We start from the raw sequence: 18,545 nt of genomic DNA, 5'->3' as shown, positions 1-18,545 counted from the left end.
GAACCTGCTGCATCCCTCCTGCACTGCAGCCTCTGTTGACCAGGCCCACCGGGAGCAATAGCTCAGTTCTGCTTTAGAAAGATGGGGAGCACTTGGCTCTTTGGCAACAAAGTTGCCCGTTTGTTGCAGCCTCTTTAGCTTTACCAAAAAGTTTTGTTAGCTACACAACACCCAGAACAGAGGACCTTTGAAGACGGACAAGGGTCATGATCGTGTTGTAGGTTGACTGCATTCATTCAGTCCTTCTGGCACGTGCACAGATCTGCTCATTTCATTTCTCTCCTGGGGACCCTGGTTGCTTGAAGTGTGGCTACATCTTCAGAGTCCCCGTTTCTCTCCTATTCTGTAACGCTGTTAGGTTTTTAAAATTTTTGCTTCATTTCACTTTTGATTTTATTAAATTTATTTAATTAAAAAGATGAGCTATTCTGTTGTCTGTGTTTAATTATTCAGAGCAAAGAAAATGAATTCTGTTTTGTTTACCAGTCAATAAAAAGTTCTTCTTTTATTCTGTTGACATATACTGATGGGCAATATATATTGTTGACTTTTTTTTTTTTGCTTTTACACTAAATTAATGAAATAGGCTTTTTTGCCTGTATGTGTTTAACTATTTGCAGTGAAGGAAACTAATTTTGTTTTGCACTCCAGTTAATAAAGCATTTTTAAAATATTTTCTTGGGTCTCTTTCTCAAGAACTTCTCCCTGCAGCTACAGTTGTTTAAAACAAAGAGGAGTTGCATGAACTTAAATTACATTCTGGTGATGCAACAAAATAAAGAGGTACCATAATGGTTGAATGTCCATGGTGGCATTTGTGCATAACCCTGAATTCCAACCAACATTTCAAGAGCCAACTCCAATCTATAACTACTCAAGTCAAAAACCACCATGTGTCTCTACGGAGGCCTCCAAGTGGTTTCTGGATATTCTCTTGCATGATCCTGGCTGTAACTAGCATGGAAACAGCCCCTTTTCCCACTCTCCCTCCCTTTTTTTTTTTTCCTTTTCTTAATTTTTCCTCAAGATCTATTGTAATTCCTGGACTTCGGAGTGGATCATATGGTGGAATAGACAGAAAGACTATGACCAGGACCTTATTGACTTTTGTCCTTAACTAGTAAAAAAACAAAACAAATGATCATCTTTGCTGTAATAATTCATGGGGGAGAACTATTTCTTTTCCTGGTGTGAAGTTACACGGATACCCCGTGGCTTGCTGCTGTGGCGATGCTAGGTTCCTTCCTGAGGCTGTGGGGTGGAGAGAGGGCAGTCTCAGGAGCCTGCTCCTTTCCTCTCAAAGGAGGAGACAGGAATGAAATTAGTACAGCTCAAGCACTGGACCACGGATGTTTCAAACATGTGAAGCCTGGGGAATCCAGAAGACTGCTTTGGATGCTAACCTCCTGATATAGCTGTCTTCTGGAGTCAATGAGCAAGGCCATATTGCTCTGGGGAAGAAGGGATAGTTTCTGTTAAAGGGCATGGCTATTATCCCTGTCAATCATCCTGCAAAGGGAGCTGATGCAACAGGCAGACATCGGATGACTAGAGGGAAAAGGCCCAGGCTCGCTGGAGAACTCATGGCAGTTGGGCCTGGACTCACATGAAGATGTGTTCTGGGCACCACGGGAGTTTGGGGAGAGCATGGAGAACCCAGTCCTGCCACAAGGAGACAGGCTGTGAATAGACAGGAAAGCTGACTGTCAGGGACCCAGAACACCAGCCTGACCCCATGAGCTTTGAAAATAGCCACATTTTGCAACCACATTGTCACCCGTTTTACTGTATTTTCTTATTCTTATCCCAAAAACTGAAAGTGAAAGCTTTTTAAAAGTTGCTGTTTGGTTTCTGCTGTAAAGTGGGGAAATCAGGGCAGGGCCTATCCTGTGTGCTTGGAACAGAGGGTGACAGCAGCCTGGGGCAGCTGGGGGGCTGGTGGTGATTTGCAACCCAGCAAGGAGGGCCGCAGACAGAGGGGTATCCATGAGCTGGCTGTGCTGGCAAACGATTCAGATTTGTGCAACACACGGACATCGATCTGGATTCTCAGAAATGGTTGGGGAAGTCAACTGGGAAGATTTCCCGTCTTCAAGGAGGAAGTAGGGTTCACAGCCATTGCAATATGAGCCCTCAGCACACCTGCCCTCCCGTGCTGGGAAGCCTGAGGCCCACCAGCCACCTCTGAAAATGGAAATGAGTAGTGGTGGCACCTAAAGCTCTTGGTGCCAGCAAGAAGTGACTGTTACGGCCACTTCCCCATGACCCCCAACACCAGTTAGCAAACAGGTCATTCAGTTTGTGCAAAAACCGTATCAGTGCTCTTGCCAGTTTTCAATAGGGTATTAACATCTCAAAGGATGAAGCAATCCTCATAGGGCTGTTGTAGAAACATCCAGATGAGTGCGTTCATTGTGAGTTGGGTTGCCTTCCAACACCCCCATCTACCCCTTCAGTCCCTGGAGGTCTCCTTTTCTATACCATGCATTATTCACACTCTAACATTTACCTCAACAACCAGCAGGTCATCATTTGCAATGGGCTCAAGCTTTTTATCTGGTGGTGTCTTCTCAAGAAAAGTGACTAATTCAACCAAGATCCTGCCTCTGTAGGCAACTCCTTCCCCCTGAAAGGCAATAATCCAGGATTATTCCTCTAGGTAGCAACAGCAAAAAGAATTGTGTCTCTAGTCAGGCTAATACAACTGCAAAAAGTTTCTCCTTCCCATGGCCCTAACTTTCAAAATGAATCAGTTGGCAACTCTCCCAGCTGGATTCAGGTCTCTGGTGTTTGAAAGAAGAGCCACTGGCTTTAGGACAGATCTCAAAGAGCGCCTTGGGATGCCAGGGCTGAAAAAGATCTTAGCTACGACCAAGGTCAGAGGCCTTCAAATCATGGTCTAGCTCCAGAAGGAGGTTGCGGAGCCTGGGAGGTAGGAGGTGGATGGGGCTCTAAGTCTCCCTTCACCGTACTTTAGCAGGGAAGCTCTGCATTTTTCTGTGTTAACTTGGCTGCCTTTCTCCTCTTCTCAGAATAGCGAGGCTGCCGTGTTGGCAACCAGGGCAAGTCTCAGAATAGCCAGGAAGTAAAGGACGAAGATGTAGGAGGAAGATGTTCTGGGTGCAGCTGAGCATGAGGATGAAGAGCGGCTACTCCTCCCACCACACCCAGCAGTGCCGGCAATAGAACCTTCTAGAAAGGACGGGAGGGCCCCCATCTCCACAGCCAGTCTTTTACCCTTCCCCTCTCAGGGCCTTTTCTCTCTAGCTTGGTCCCTTTCTTGAGCCTTGGAGATACCTAAAAGACATTTGGCTTCTGTTGTAGTAAAAAGAGCATTTCCCATCTCTGGGTTTCCATGTCTTCATCTATGACATGAAAGGATTGATCAGATCAAGGGTAATAAAGGGTTTCAGGGAGCATGTCACTGCCTAGTGCTTGGTAAATTCCTGGAATATGATGTTGAAAAGAATTCCAAGGCAGCACAGGGGCTTATTAGGAAAGAGAGCCAGCATTGATTATTGATGTCTACCATGAGCATAGAAGTTGGGGGAAATGGCCATTGGCCATCCCCCAGTGAGATCATCTCCACAATCTTTTCCTATCTTTGCATTCTAAGTCTTAGGGAGTATGAAACTTCTATCCTGCAATACTTGATCAGACATTATAAGAAGAAATAGTCACATTAACCAATGCTGATTCATAACCACCTTAATTGAGAAACCAACCTTTCCAGTATTCAGCTCATCATAGGGGTCTGGGAATCCTGTGTACTCTCTGGGGCTTCCGTAAAGATTCAGGTAACAAGGTCCAAATGTTGGAACAAAGCCTACCTCTGTTTCTCCTGTGTTTACTAAGAGAGAAACATCATCATTAGGTATTAGGCTTTTAACATTCAATCTATTGAAATAAATATTAGTTATTAGTTAGTTAGGTGAGACTAGTTTCCTCCATTTTGTGAGTTAGTTGTATTAATGCAAGTTGTAAGCACATGAGGCTTGCTGTAGTTCTCTTTTCTTATTGCTACATAAAATATTAAATAAAAACATTTGGGGATAGCGCAGGTAAACTTATTTTTATAAATATACAATGCTATTTAAATAAAAAGCAATTAGACTTTGAAGTTGACCTTCACATTTTTTGCAAGTTTATAATGGGCATTGTATAAAACATGCCATTGCCAATTGGGGCAAAAGATTATATTGTTTTGGGAAGTCACTTAAATGACATATTATATGAACTTCATTTGTTCCTCTAAAGTGTCATTTAATCTTCAGTAGTTAGTATAACTCTAGCAGAAGCTGTTAAAAATACAAGATATTTTTAAATTTTATATGTACTAATAAACTGCCTGCCCGTGGTTGTAAGACCATGTGATATTCGTAAGTGACATGAAGATTCCCATTCATTCCTTTCTATCTCTGGTGGTCATCTGATAAGCTCCTTATTTCTGCTACCTGGTCTTAGCAAGACAACTTCTCAATAAAGGGCACTGAGGACAATATAATTAAATAGCTGAAAATGGGGAAACTGTGGGTGAGGCTGGGGAAATATGCCTTCAGTAGCCTGAATGGCCCCCATATGGGAGAGGGATGGACTTGTCTCCAGAAGCAGAGTAAGGACCACTGCTGGGAGTTACAGGGAGATCAGCTTTGGTTCACTCTGTATAAGGCAGAACTTTCTGTGAATTAGAAATGACAAACAATGGGACAGGCTGCATTAGGGACAATCAGAAGAAGTGTTGAGGCAAAGCCTTCAGCCTATCTTTCAGCATGTTTTCAGGATAATTCCTGTTATCGATGAGGTTGACCAGATCATATCTATGGCCCTTTCCAACTATATGCTTAAAACTAAGGGAGAAAGATAAATATGGAGCAGCGTCATCAGAATGATGCCCATTAATAAATAATTTACCTAACCCTATAGACATGTACTGAACAATCATTTTCATTATGTGAGGCTCTCTGCATGTTTAAGTGGGCGTATACACATTTGTGGGGAGATAGAAATCATGGACACAGGCAGAAAAGAGCTGAATAGCAATCTCAGTAAAGAAAACAAGAAAAAAGAAACATTTAAAATGTACAAAAGTAATGCATATGCAGCCTAAGGTTGAGACTTGGTAACAGCCTAGGATGCTACATGTCACACATGTTTGGAAATCTCTTATGAAACCCAAAGAGGGACCAGCAGTTTCTTCGACAGAGATTTCTCTGAATCATGTTATCATCTTGAAGACAGATAAACAGGAGGAATAACTATATACATGAGCATATAAATTGACTTGGCTTTATCCACTGTGGCATATGGAACATTGCAAAGACGATTAATTGATCACTAATAAGCAGGGTTTGGACTTCTTTCTGTGTGCTAAAATATTTTGTTTTAGTGGAGGGATGTTGGGTGAGAACAGAGAATTAAAGCAGAGATTCACAGAGAGGAAAGGAAGTCATTTTTAGAAGTTGAATCACACACAAAAAAAGATTTTAAAAAAAAAAAGAGAGAGAAAGATGTTGAATCACAGAATATTCCAGTAAGAATGGATGTTTAAGCTATGGCACCACAGTCATGTCACATTATGGATGGGCAAGCCAAAGCCTACAGAAGTGATGCGACTGTCAAAAGTCCCTCAGACTGGCAGATTTAACTCCAGACCTTGAGTTTCAAAGCTCAGAAAAGGATATCCTCTACTACCCCATCCATTCCTTTGGTCTAACCTCACCTCTCCTCTACCTGGTTCCCATGAGTGACTGTGCTGTCATGTGTATTTGCTTTTTGTTAAAGATCCCCAGGGATTGAAACACAAATTGTTGAGAATGATCCACTGCATATCAGCTTAATGCCAGGGGCTTAATTATTTTTGTCCAACAAATCTCTTTTCTGGTATGTTACCCCTTTGACTTGTTTCATTGTGCATTAACAGAAGGAATCTTCCTTCTATGTGCTCACATCGTAGCGTAGTCTCCTGGGAAAACCCATTCTCTAGGCCAGGCACAGTGGCTCACACCTGTAATCCCAGTACTTTGGGAGGCCGAGGCAGGAGGATCACCTGAGGTTCAGGAGTTCGAGACCAGCCTGGCCAACATGGTGAAACCCCGTCTCTACTAAAAATACACACACACACACACACAAAATTAGCCAGGCATGGTGGCAGGTGCCTGTAATTCCAGCTACTAGGGAGGCTGAGCCAGGAGAATCACTTGAATCCAGGAGTTGGAGGTTGCAGTGAACCAAGATCATGCCATTGCACTCCAGGCTAGGCGACTTGAGCAAAACTCCGTCTCAGAAAAAAAAGGAAAAGAAAAAAGAAAGAAAACCCATTCTCTCATAAGCTAAGTTTCTTCCTGCCTCCAAAGTTTCCTAATCCGTTTAATGCACTGTGGTCACATCAAACTTCCCAATGTCCTTGCTGAAAAGCCTATACAAAATAAAATAAAAAACCTTTAGCCTGCCATCAAGGATTTCCTCTGACCTAGCTACAACCCACTTTCCAACAATATTTTACTTGCCTCCTTTAGCTTTTTGAATCCCCTTCATGTTTTGGATTCCTACAAATAATTACTGTATATTTTAGTTTCTAGAACCCTACATAGCTGCACATCTCTGTGACTAAAGTATCACTTTTCAGGGGGAGTGGCAGGATTTAAGTATGTTGTATTTTGATTTCCTAAACACCTACTACTGGTTCTATCATGTGATACTACTACATAAATATTCATTGATTGGTTAAACAAATGAATAAAGGAATAAAGTGCTTGCCCATCTGCCAAGTTCACTGCAAATCTGAGGACTACTTAATATTCATATAAAGTGTGATTATAATAAAACAGATTGTTTAAAGCAAATAAGAACTGGGCATGTGTCAATTACATATTTACATGATATCACCTTATATTTGCACACAGCTTCAGAGTTTGCAAAGCTTTCCCACATGCAATATCTCTTTCCTCTCTTACGACAATCCTGGGAGATTATTGTGGCAGGGCGAATCATGCTTATCTGACAGATAATGAACCTCTCTAAACCTCAGGGTCTTCGTCTATTAGGGGAACAAAAACATCTGCCCTAGGAGAGTTGTGATGGTCAAGTGTGTGACAGGATTGAGCAAACTTGCAAAAAATGACAAGTTCTGTGCAAACCAAAGGATGTGTTATGATCCCTCATTTTGGGGGGAGGGGAAGATCTTCAGGTTGCAAACTAAAAAACGTTCAGTATTTTCCAACCTAGAGAGTCACATTGATATTGGGGGAAAGTTACTTGATAAATTTCAGAACAATTGAGTTAGTGCTCCATATCTCTACCTACTGAACATAAACGATAACAGAAAATGTTATATCTCACAATCAATTATTTGCAATAAAGCCAAATATGATGGTATGCATTTAGCTGAAAGCATGAGACATGGAGCAAAGCCTGGTTAGCACATTTCTTTTAAACTTAGCCATGCAGGACAACCATACGGCACTAACACAAAAATTATTACTCTAGCGAAACTATGTTGAGACAGCAAAATGTCAAAAAAAAGTTCTAAAGACAATCAATATATTCTTAATAAGATAACATTAGCTAGGAAGATCTAACAGAAAGCAAAGTTACGAAGCATAAACCTGTATATGATGCAGCCCCAGTTCCCGAAGATGAGAAATCTATATAGTAAAAATACGACTGGTTAAACAAGAAAAACACAGGCATTATGAAACAGACATTGAAAACATTAATCAAATCCAGTGCCAGGTACGTGATTTAGCAACACTAGAAAAATCCCAAATTCAGACCCAAGTCACATATGACCCTTTTGTAATGCATACAATTCTCATTGGTTAAATGCAAAATGACACCTGATTTTGTGACAACGGGCAGAACCACCACACATGAGTAACTCAATCTCACCCAGCCCCAAGGAAGCCAGGAAGCAGAAGAGCTAGCTGCCCAGGGACAGAGGGGTCCTGGTGAAGTTACCAGCATTTCACGTTTTTAATAAAACATTTATTTATCTTATGGCTTAGTTGGGACCAACATCAAAAAATCTAAGTAAATGTGGCCTTAGGCTATGTAAGCAAAGGCCTGGAGTTTATTGCACATTATTTGATTGAAAGCATGGTTTATTTCTTTGTGGGGGGAAAGGTGATGTTGACAGCTCATTGTTATTTTAAGACCCTGTAACCCCATGGTCTGCAGGGCTTGCAATAAGAGGCCCCAGAGACAGAAGCTAAAATTGCTTGTAGCAATCTCTGTTTTTAGTTCTTCTGGATGTTACCACACGTCACTAAGAAAAATGCCACTATTTCTGAATAATTATCTTTAGATATTATTTAATGGCTTCTCATGAATAATGAATGGATTTCAGTCATCTTTACCCTCCCCCCATATAGTTCCAGCATGGTTTTCATTTACTGTAATGGTCACCTTTATGATTTTATCTATAGTCATATTGAGATTCCTGACTGGAAGAGAAGAGGCTATTAGCACCCCTGCCCTACCTCCACTCCCCTTCCTCCTTCGGCTTCTCATCTCTATCTTCCATACTTTTACACTGTAATGGGTGATGACATCTACACTTTGTTCAGAGCTTTGGTTATAGGTTAAATTTTAAAAATCAAAAATCAAAATAAATAGTGCTTACATTCTAGCAATCATATAAATATTATTCTCTGCAGAGAAAAGGAAAGGGGTGTGATTACATTTCCTTCATTGCAGCTCCAGTGTTATGATCACTATGCTAATCAGCAGAGAACATTCAGATGGAATCTCTTTCTTATCCTCTACCATTTGCTTAAAATAATGCCACATATAACTATTTATTTATTCATTCATTCATTCGAGATGGAGTCTTGCTCTGTTGCCCAGGCTGGAGTGCAGTGGCGCAATTTCGGCTCACTGCAACCTCCACTTACCAGGTTCAAGCGATTCTCCTGCCTCAGCTTCCTAACTGGGACTACAGGTCCCCACCACCAGGCCCAGCTAATTTTTGCATTTTTAGTAGAGACAGAGTTTCACCATGTTGGCCAGCCTGGTGTCGAACTCCTGACCTCAAGTAATCTGCCCGTCTTGGCCTCCCAAAGTGCTGGGATTATAGGCATGAGCCACCACGCCCAGCCATGTACCTTTATATTTGTACTATATCTCTGTTCACCACCTTGTCTTCTGATTGCCTTTATTTTTTTTCCCGCCTTCTGGAGACAGGAAATCTATATGTTCTTCACCATATCTCTAATATCTGCTTCATCTTTTAATATCTAATACTATATATATATATATATATACACACACACAAAATAACCAGGTTCTTATTTATGTTATCCATTGCTTTTAACAACGTTTTTTCAAAACCTATAAAAGACCTTAAACAAGATAAGGTTGAGAGGAACCTTGGGTTCCCCAAGACAAAATTTTGTCTCAAAGTCTCTCACTTTGTTTCCTGTGTTTAATCTCTCAATATGTTTAATCTATTGGCAATTACAATAATTTTTGTTTTGGTCACAAAAAATAAGCCGCTGGGCCGGGCATAGTGGCTCACGCCTGTAATCCCAGCACTTTGGGAGGCCGAGGCAGGTGGATCACGAGGTCAGGAGATGGAGACCATCCTGGCCAACACGGTAAAACTCTGTCTCTACTAAAAATACAAAAATTAGCTGGGCTTGGTGGCAGGCACCTGTAGTCCCAGCTACTTGGGAGGCTGATGCAGAAGAATTGCTTGAACCTGGGAGGCAGAGGTTGCAGTGAGCTGAGATCATGCCACTGCACTCTAGCCTGGGTGTCAGAGTGAGACTTCATCTCAAAAAATAAATAAATAAGCAAGCTGTTGGTATTACTGTGTTAACATTAATTTTTTCTCTTATCATCTTAACCTCTTTCCTTCATTCCCTGTTAAAATTTCTGGCATATATGCACAAAACCATAATGCCAGGTATAGCCAAGTAGTTCTCAAGAAAAGTGTTAGGAAAACTACAGAAAAAACAATGTGTTGGCTATCAGTGCTTGTGAGAATGAAGGCCTAATACACACTGTCTTAGGGAGTGAGGATTACATGGCTCATTGGCATCTGACCTTACTGTTCCTGCCAAGGGACTCAGTTGAGAAGGGAGTATTATTGTATATTTGGGTGGACTTGGGTCAATGCCACTCTAAAAAATAAGGTGGTAGCTCTCTGTATTGACACAAAAATTTCATAAAACCGCTATTGGGAAAGAAGTTTTGGATGGGAGCAAGAAAGCTGAAAATCTTCAAACTGTAAATTTCATTTTTCCTAAAAGTTTATAATCTATGCATACTGGATTATGACTTTAGCAGTTTACTTACATACTTCAATTATTAATTGTTTTGCAGGCCATCACCAAAACATCATTGAAATGCTTCACTAGGTTCATCACATTTGGCTTCTAAGAAACCAAACCTACTGTTTATTTTTTTCTCCAGAAGTTTTGTATCCAGTCTTGCTCTAGATCTGTTGAGTGACTTACCTTCCACTTCCCCACCAGAGGCAGCAATTTTAGAGAGGTGTAGATATGTTGTTCCAACTACATCATTTTTAGTAAGACGGTCCCTATGTAAAAAAATAATAATAATAGGTTAAGAGCTCCATCTACGAAGATATGTCATTTTAACAATTAAAAAAATTTAGAACTGGAAAATACCCCAGACTTCAGAAATAATCAAGCCCAGTGGGCCTCAAACTTAGTTGTACTTAGTAATCAACTGGAGACTTCTCACCCTCATCTTCTGTCCACATTTTTAATTCAATAAGCCTACTGTGGGGACCAAGAGTTTGCATTTATAAGTATAACCCAATTGATTCTGATAGAGATGGTCTTCCAACCACCCTTTAGAAACACCGATCTTGTGAGGTAATTTATTCTGAAGTTATGAAATTGCAATTGTACACAGAGGCCAAGGGATGTGCCTATGGCTATACTCAATACCACTGTCATAAAATGAATTAATCACTTATAGGCAGATTACATAATTACAATCATGATGATGATGGTAATGACACTTGTCATGTTTCCACTTTCAGAGAGCTAAGGGTGCCTGCTGAATGCTACATCCAACTAGAACATTCCAAGAACGGTCTTGTTATGGCCAATCAGTGCTAGGAGGCAGGTCTAGTAAAAATTCCATCAGAACATTTCAAGGACTTTTCTTTGCCTTCATCGAGGTAGTTTTACCATTTTCTTTTTTAACAATAACAATAAATTGCTCTCAGAATGTTTTGGTGATTCTTCCCAAGAAATGCTTGATGTATTTCTGAAGTCTATTCTGGACAGCCTAATGATATTTAAATCCCTGATTTCTTATCTTGGGGCATTTTCAGAGCACGTTCCCCTTCTTTTGTTTATGAGCAGTTGAATCGAAATAGTCAAAGCTTTTTTTGCAATAGCACTCACTATTATTAAATTTTGTTTTAAGAAAACACCCACTTCCAGGAGCAATTTATCCTTTCCTCTGGAAGGAAAGCAAAATACCAAAAAAAGAAACCATCCAGAGTAATGTTTCATAATATTCAAATGTTTAATTCTTTTATGCTGAATTAGACACGTATCTATTTTCCACTCACCAGTCATATATTGTTAGTTTTATTTTTTCACACACTGAAGGAAACTATAAAAATGAAACAGAAAAAAGTAGTTATTTCTTAAGGATTTAGTAATTATTCAAGTACTCTTACTTTTTCTGAAAAAAAAGAAAGTCAAACCTTGATCTGAAGATTGACAACCTGATTCCACTCTGGGTTTGCATTTTTCTCAATTATGTTTGTACAAACCTGCAAAATCACCAAAGCAAAAGTGTAGGTTTTCAAGTTTCTAAGTTCTAAAAGTTTATAATCTATGCATACTAGATTATGACTTTAGCAGTTTACTTACATACTTAAGAACCTGGTTGAACTTTTTCTTGATGATTTGTAAAATATGAAATGGGTTTAACATTAATCATTGCTGTTTCAACGCACCAGGAACTTGTTTTTAACCATTTTTTCATTAGTTTTCAGTTGTCAGACTTCTAACATTAGATTAATGTAACAAAGCAAAAGATAAGGTTGATAGAGCATTTGTTATATACCACTTGGGAAGCATCTACCATTAACACATCCAGACAGATCTTTTGATCCTTCCCACCAGCCTCCCTGTCCCCTACCCCAAATTGGCTCTTGTTCCAGTCTTTCCATCACTCTTCATTCAGGTGGTCAGGCTCAGAACCAGAAACAGCCACACCCTGACACTTCCGTCTTCAAGCCAATCCTGAAACGTTTCTACCCAGGATGCCTGCGGTTGTCTCCTATCTGGAACTCTACACCCTCTCTTGCTTTCTGACTTTCATGTCACTTCTCTGTGTAACGTCTTCAGGGGGCCCTCAAAGTATACTTCAAATAAAGCCCCGATCCTTCCCTGCGCTGATGAAGCCCTACTGTTCCAACCCTATTTCTCTCTGACCTCCTTCCTAGTTTTCCCCCTTGCTGGCTCCATGGCAGCCACACGGGCAGGCCTTCCCTGCTAACATTTTCCTCTCTGGGGCTATTCCATCACCCTTCCCCCTGCCTGGATGCCTCCTTCTCCTGGTCTCTGCATATCCAGGCCTCTGTTCAACTGTCACTTTCGCAAGGGGCCTCACCTGATAACCTGGATAAACACTCCTCCCCTGCACCAATCGCTTCTTGTCCCTGCTTTGTTTTCTTTATAGTACTGGGCACCATTTAAAATTATTTCATTTGTTTGCTTGTTTATTGTCTCTTCTATTCCCATATGTTCATTTCTATATCCCAGCACATGGAACAGAAGCTGGTACTTAATGACTTTTTGAATGAGTCAAATCTCTCAATATTCCTATGTGATTATTATTACCTCCCTTTATAGTGCAGGAAATGGAAACTCAGAGGGTAAGCCATTTGTCTGCCTATGAAGTGGGGTAAAGCCTGAATTCAGGACTCATTTTGCCCCAGAGCTGAAGGCTCTTCCACCACAGCCACTGAATCTTTTAGAAAAAAGCATCAGTCATATGTGTGTGTATGTGGTTTGCTGAATTTTGCTTAATTACATGGTTCAAACACATAAAAGATACAAGTTCTTTTTGTCTACAACTGTCCATGATGTGCAATTATTCTACTGTAGAATCTCACTCAACTCTCAACTCTCCAATCTTTGACCATCTCTGTAGGTGGAAGTGGTGGTCGTAGCTGCCCCTACGCCAAGAGTGTCCCAGATTTTTTTCAGGGGAGTGGAATGGGGCTTCCCTGACCCATTCTCTGGTGTCAACAGTTCACTGGGGCATGGAAGGTGAGAAACATGACAGGAGGAGGCAGCCGGGCACTGGAGGGGGGCGGTCTCTGTCCTACAGCATTTACCAGGGATGGGTGTGGCTGGCCAGAGAGCTTGCCTAAGGTTAAGATAATGTTTGGACCTGAAAAGCAGTTCCAGAAATTCAGTGGTAGCCTTCCCTATGTTAATCTCTCAAAAGACTGAATTTTCTAATTTGTGTTCTGCATACTTTCCACTCCAAAATAAACCTGTGGAGAAGTCTGGCGTGTTCAGACTCAGATAATCTGTGTTCCCGCAGAGTGCCCGGCTCATCAGGGGGCTATTTTAACAAAGAGTAAGTAGGAATTCACTCCAAGGAAAGCACAGTGGTTTTAAATATTTATTCTTACAGCATCTGCATTTAGATCATGTACCAACCTTTTTTCCGGCAAAGGAAACTTCTACAAAAGGATCCACGAGATTTTTCTTATCTGCATTGCCTCCAAATATTTCCTTTACTGTCTGTGAGAAGGCATCATCCACTGGAAGGTAATAGTTATACAGCAGAAATGAAATTCAATTCTCTTAAAAACAGCAGAAATTTGGCAAAATTTTTAAAGTTCTCTTATACATCAAAATAGTTGCAACAGGCTAGGCGCAGTGGCTCATGCCTGTAATCCCAGCACTTTGAGAAGCCAAGGCAGGCGGATTGCAAGGTCAGAAGATCGAGGCCATCCTGGCCAACATGGTGAAACCCCTTCTCTACTGAAAATACAAAAATTAGCTGGGTGTGGTGGTACACGCTTGTAATCCCAGCTGCTCGGGAGGCTGAGGCAGGAGAATTGCTTGAACCTGGGAGGTGGAGATTGCAGTGAGCCAAGATCACGCCACTGCAGTCCAGCCTGGTGACAGAGCAAGACTCAGTCTCAAAACAAACAAACAAAATTAGCCAGGTGTGGTGGCACATGCCTGTAATCCCAGCCACTTGGGAGGCTGAGGCACGAGAATCACTTGAATCTTGCAGTTAGCGAAGATCAAGCCAGTATATGCCAGCCTCCAGCCTGGGTGACAGTGAGACTATCTCAAAAAAAAAAAAAAAAAAAAAGACTTGATCTTTATGGAGGGAAAAAATACAACACATTTCATTCAGTGAGAATAAGAGATGATTCTCAAACTCAGGCCTGCTTTCAATCGGGAGAAATGTACTATAGGTCAAAATGATCTAGTCCTAGTCTTTTTCAGAGAAATTCAAGAAAATTTGGCACAATCACAAATAATACACTTAACTACAATCTATGGTTAAGCTAAAAAGTAAATAGAGATCAGGATTTTAATTTATTTACTTCATTTTATGTATTTCTTTCTTCTTTTAAAAAAAATAGAGACAGAGGTCTTGCTATGTTGCTCAGGCTGGTCTTGAACTCCTTGCCTCAAGCAATCCTCCTACCTTGGCCTTCCAAAGTGCTGGGATTATAGTCATAAGCCACTGCATCCGGCCCATTTGACACATTTTTGAGAGAAAGGTGGGTATTGGGAGGTCCTACAATACCATCTTTTAAGACCATACGATCTTAAAAGTGGAAAAGGATTCCCAAGAAAAGCAGCAAATCCTGAAGAGACCCATGGCCTGTCTAGTGGGTGCAGCCTCCTGGGGACTTGGAGAAGGATCCCATATCCCAGAGCCCAGCAGGAACCAGACAGGCCCAGCAAGGCAGATAGGAGGCTGGGCCATCAGCCGTGATAGAGGGATAACCAGACTAGTTCCTATAAATGGGATCACTAGAAGCGATCCCTTAAATGTATCCAGTCTCTTGCTGAATATATTTCATAACACAATAGTGGCAGACTTCTAGTCATCGGGATGTTACTACCCTTTGCTCAGTACTTTTTTTTTTTTTTTTTTGAGATGGAGTTTTGCTCTGTTGCCCAGGCTTGAGTGCAGTGGCGTGACTCACTGCAACCTCCGCCTCCTGGGTTCAAGTGATTCTCATGCCTCAGCCTCGCAGGTAACTGGGATTACAGGCACCCGCCACCACGCCCAGCTAATTTCAGCTATTTTTTTTTTTATAGCTGGACAGCAAACACCTTGATTTGATAACAGTTCACATTTTCATTTGGGATGAAAGGGGTTGGAAGTGCTGACTGCTCATGTCTCTTTAGCATCCTCTAGAACAAAGAGAAGATATAGAACATTGATAGAAAAAGAGAGAGAGCCAAATGGGCCAAAGGCAGGTACTCAACAAGGAACACGATCAGCAACCAACTGGCTGTGCCATGAGCCTGCTCAGGTAGCTTTCAACGGGACCTGAGAGAATGAAAATAAGCCCATGAAACCCTTTCAGAAGAAAAACATACGATAGGGACACCAATCACTATTAGAGTTTGATTTTAACACATCTCATCACGTAGATAACTGACAATTCTGGGGCAAGATTAAATCTGTACATACTCTGGGGAATGTCTTCAGCTCGGTAGATTTTCAGCAAGAAGGTCACCCACCGGAGGGCGATGCCAGCAGGGAGTAACAAATTACTCTCCACATCGTCACTGTCATTATCACGATCTCGTCTCTCAGGCTATTGGGGCACATGATTTAAATTACACATACAGAAAAGCAGCACTTGGAAAAAGCCAAATGAATGCTTATAAAATGAAACCATTCAGAATTGTTTCCATTAGGATTTCCTGTGTTTGGGGCTTAAGAGGTCAACCTGCCATCAGCCACCAGTTTTCCTTCAACCTCAAAACTGCACCACAAAATCAATGCTCATATTTTTTTGTATCTTTCTGTCATTTTATGAGCACCAAATAGTGAGAGTGAGTGAGAGAGAGAGAGAGAGAGAGAGAGAGAGTGTGTGTGTGTGTGTTCCTGATGTCCCTTCAACTTCTCTCTGGCCACTTACTATTCTGCAGTTTGCCGCCCAGTTTCCTAGAATAATCACTAACCATTTAGGTAGCAATGCTTAATTCTGCAAGTAAGTCATGCTTTCTAGATAAAAGCAGTCTTTCTAACGATGCAAGGACATTGTAAAAACACATGCATCTTTTCTCAATTAAACGCTCACTCAGACACCAGATAGGAGTCTCAGCAAGCTAGAATGATAATTCCATGATGAAGAAAAGAAGAGCTTTTGAAGAACAGGGGCAATCAGAGGGTACTGACGGCAAGCTGTGCTCCATTTCACAATTACCCATGCCCACAGGCTTAACTCTTGGTCTTCTTTTTTAGTGAGAAGTGTAGAAAGTAGAGAATGTAGGGACTCACAGGAGGCTCATCTCCGGTTCCCAGGACAAACATGCTGACTTTCATATAACCTTTAGAACCTGAACTGGTATCTTCCGGGTCATTGAGAAGAAGCCACTTTCTCATGACAGCATGGCCTAAAATAGAGAAGGAGTAAAAGGAAAGGGACATGCTAAAGAGATGCTGATAGGTCTGTGATTCCTCTGCCATAAGATAAACTGCATTTTCTTGGAAGCCTCCTCATGACACACCAAATTCCCCAGATGAGTCTCCACTTTCATGTCTTGTTTTTTACTCTCCCTGTACCCCACCCCCACCATTCTGTCCTCATGTAACAAACAAGACTAAGCTGTACCAACTAGTTTTATAATTTAATTTTGATAAGGTCAAAATATCCTCACGAAACATAGAAATCATCTATTTTGAATGTTAAGATAAAAAATTAGACATTTGTACTAAGCTACTGTTACTTATTCCCACTAAGCATCCTCTCTTCTCCCTAATATATTTTTTTTTTTTTTGGGAGGCCGAGACGGGTGGATCTCCCTAATATTTTTTAAAAATTCCTTTAATTCTTTGATCCCCCAGATTGTCTTGATTCCTGGAATCATCTTCAGAGTTAGAAGGACTGAATTTAAGACTTCAAATTGATGGGAGAATATTACTTACCAGGTTCATCATAAACAAATCCAACATCAATCTGGGAAAACAATAATCGAAAGTAGTCTAAGTAGATTTTAAAATCAGTCTAGTCACTTTAAAGAAGCCATCATTATTCTATTTCAATATCATATTTTGATTACACTTAAATTTCCTTGAGACCCAACATTTCCATCTTATCCTCTCTGTATCCCCAGTGCCTTGTCTGATGTGTGGCACATGGAAGACTCTTAGTAAATCACTATTGAATGAATGAGCTAGTCTTAGGGCTGGAAGAGACCACGGAAGCAAAGTGACCAATATGTCCCAGTCTGCCTGGGTTATTCTCAATTTTACCACTAAAGTCCCAGGCAAAGTAGGACCATTGGTCATCCTACAGAAATTCACCTGGCCCAGTTTCCTGTCCAATTCTCCTCCTCTTCCTCCTCCTCCTCCAGCTAATGCTACTATTAATATAACCATTGATTGTGCACTTCAATGTGCCAGGTACTGTGCTAGTTGCTTTACACATACCATCTCATTTAATTTTCTCAATCACCTCATTTTACAGATGAAGAAACTAAGGATCAGAGAGATTGAGTTCCTCTGGGACATGTGGCTACTCGGTGGCAGACTGGGTATGAACACAGGTCTGCCTGACCCAGATCATCCTCTAGGACTTCTAGTGACTAGAGCTCCTTTCTTGGAGAGGCAGCCTATTTCACATAGAATTGCTGGGAAGAAGCCAGCTAAGAATTTGTCCTTTCATTCCAGTGAGAGTTACTTAGAGAAACACCCTGAGGCCGGGCACGGTGGCTCAAGCCTGTAATCCCAGCACTTTGGGAGGCCGAGACGGGCGGATCACGAGGTCAGGAGATCAAGACCATCCTGGCTAACATGGTGAAACCCCGTCTCTACTAAAAATACAAAAAACTAGCCCGGGCGAGGTGGCGGCGCCTGTAGTTCCAGCTACTCCGGAGGCTGAGGCAGGAGAATGGCGTAAACTCGGGAGGCGGAGCTTGCAGTGAGCTGAGATCCGGCCACTGCACTCCAGCCTGGGCGACAGAGCGAGACTCCGTCTCAAAAAAAAAAAAAAAAAAAAAAAAAAAAAAGTGAAACACCCTGAATATCTTGCCTTGTTTGGCTTTCCTTTCACACTCTGGATTTATCATAATTGGCTTTACAGATGGAGCTCTGGGGCCCCCAGTATGTGGAGATGGATGGTGGGTTTCTTGCCATGGTCAACACCCCTTCCCTCTGTGGCAGTGGATTTGCTTCCATCTACAGATACAACCCTGGGAAGGGCCCTGATATGGCAGCTTCAGGACATCTTACTTTGAGAGCTCTGTTCAGTGTTACACTTTGGAAATAGACAAGCCCCAGGCAGCTTTCAGCAAGCGTCATCATGCTGCACCCTTACACATTCCCAAGATGCC

General features: G+C 41.5%; 1 protein-coding gene across 2 annotated transcripts in view; it reads right to left on the bottom strand.

Moving 5' to 3' along the window:
• The window catches only part of MYOF (myoferlin), a 173,666-nt gene that overhangs the window by 78,937 nt on the left and 76,184 nt on the right, over window positions 1-18,545 (bottom strand). For both annotated transcript variants that reach the window (XM_023226269.1, XM_023226270.1), the window contains exons 10-19: window positions 17,140-17,170; window positions 16,492-16,607; window positions 15,676-15,802; window positions 13,665-13,768; window positions 11,690-11,758; window positions 11,552-11,595; window positions 10,458-10,540; window positions 7,605-7,643; window positions 3,726-3,850; window positions 2,510-2,626 (exon numbers count right to left, since the gene is read on the bottom strand). In XM_023226269.1, coding sequence (XP_023082037.1) covers window positions 2,510-2,626; window positions 3,726-3,850; window positions 7,605-7,643; window positions 10,458-10,540; window positions 11,552-11,595; window positions 11,690-11,758; window positions 13,665-13,768; window positions 15,676-15,802; window positions 16,492-16,607; window positions 17,140-17,170 — 855 coding nt within the window. The remainder of the gene's footprint in view (window positions 1-2,509; window positions 2,627-3,725; window positions 3,851-7,604; window positions 7,644-10,457; window positions 10,541-11,551; window positions 11,596-11,689; window positions 11,759-13,664; window positions 13,769-15,675; window positions 15,803-16,491; window positions 16,608-17,139; window positions 17,171-18,545) is intronic.

Source organism: Piliocolobus tephrosceles, chromosome 9 (genome assembly GCF_002776525.5).
Source record: "Piliocolobus tephrosceles isolate RC106 chromosome 9, ASM277652v3, whole genome shotgun sequence".
Taxonomy (NCBI): domain Eukaryota; kingdom Metazoa; phylum Chordata; class Mammalia; order Primates; family Cercopithecidae; genus Piliocolobus; species Piliocolobus tephrosceles.
The sequence above is the reverse complement of the archived record's forward strand: the minus strand, read 5'-3'. Positions and strand labels throughout refer to the sequence as shown.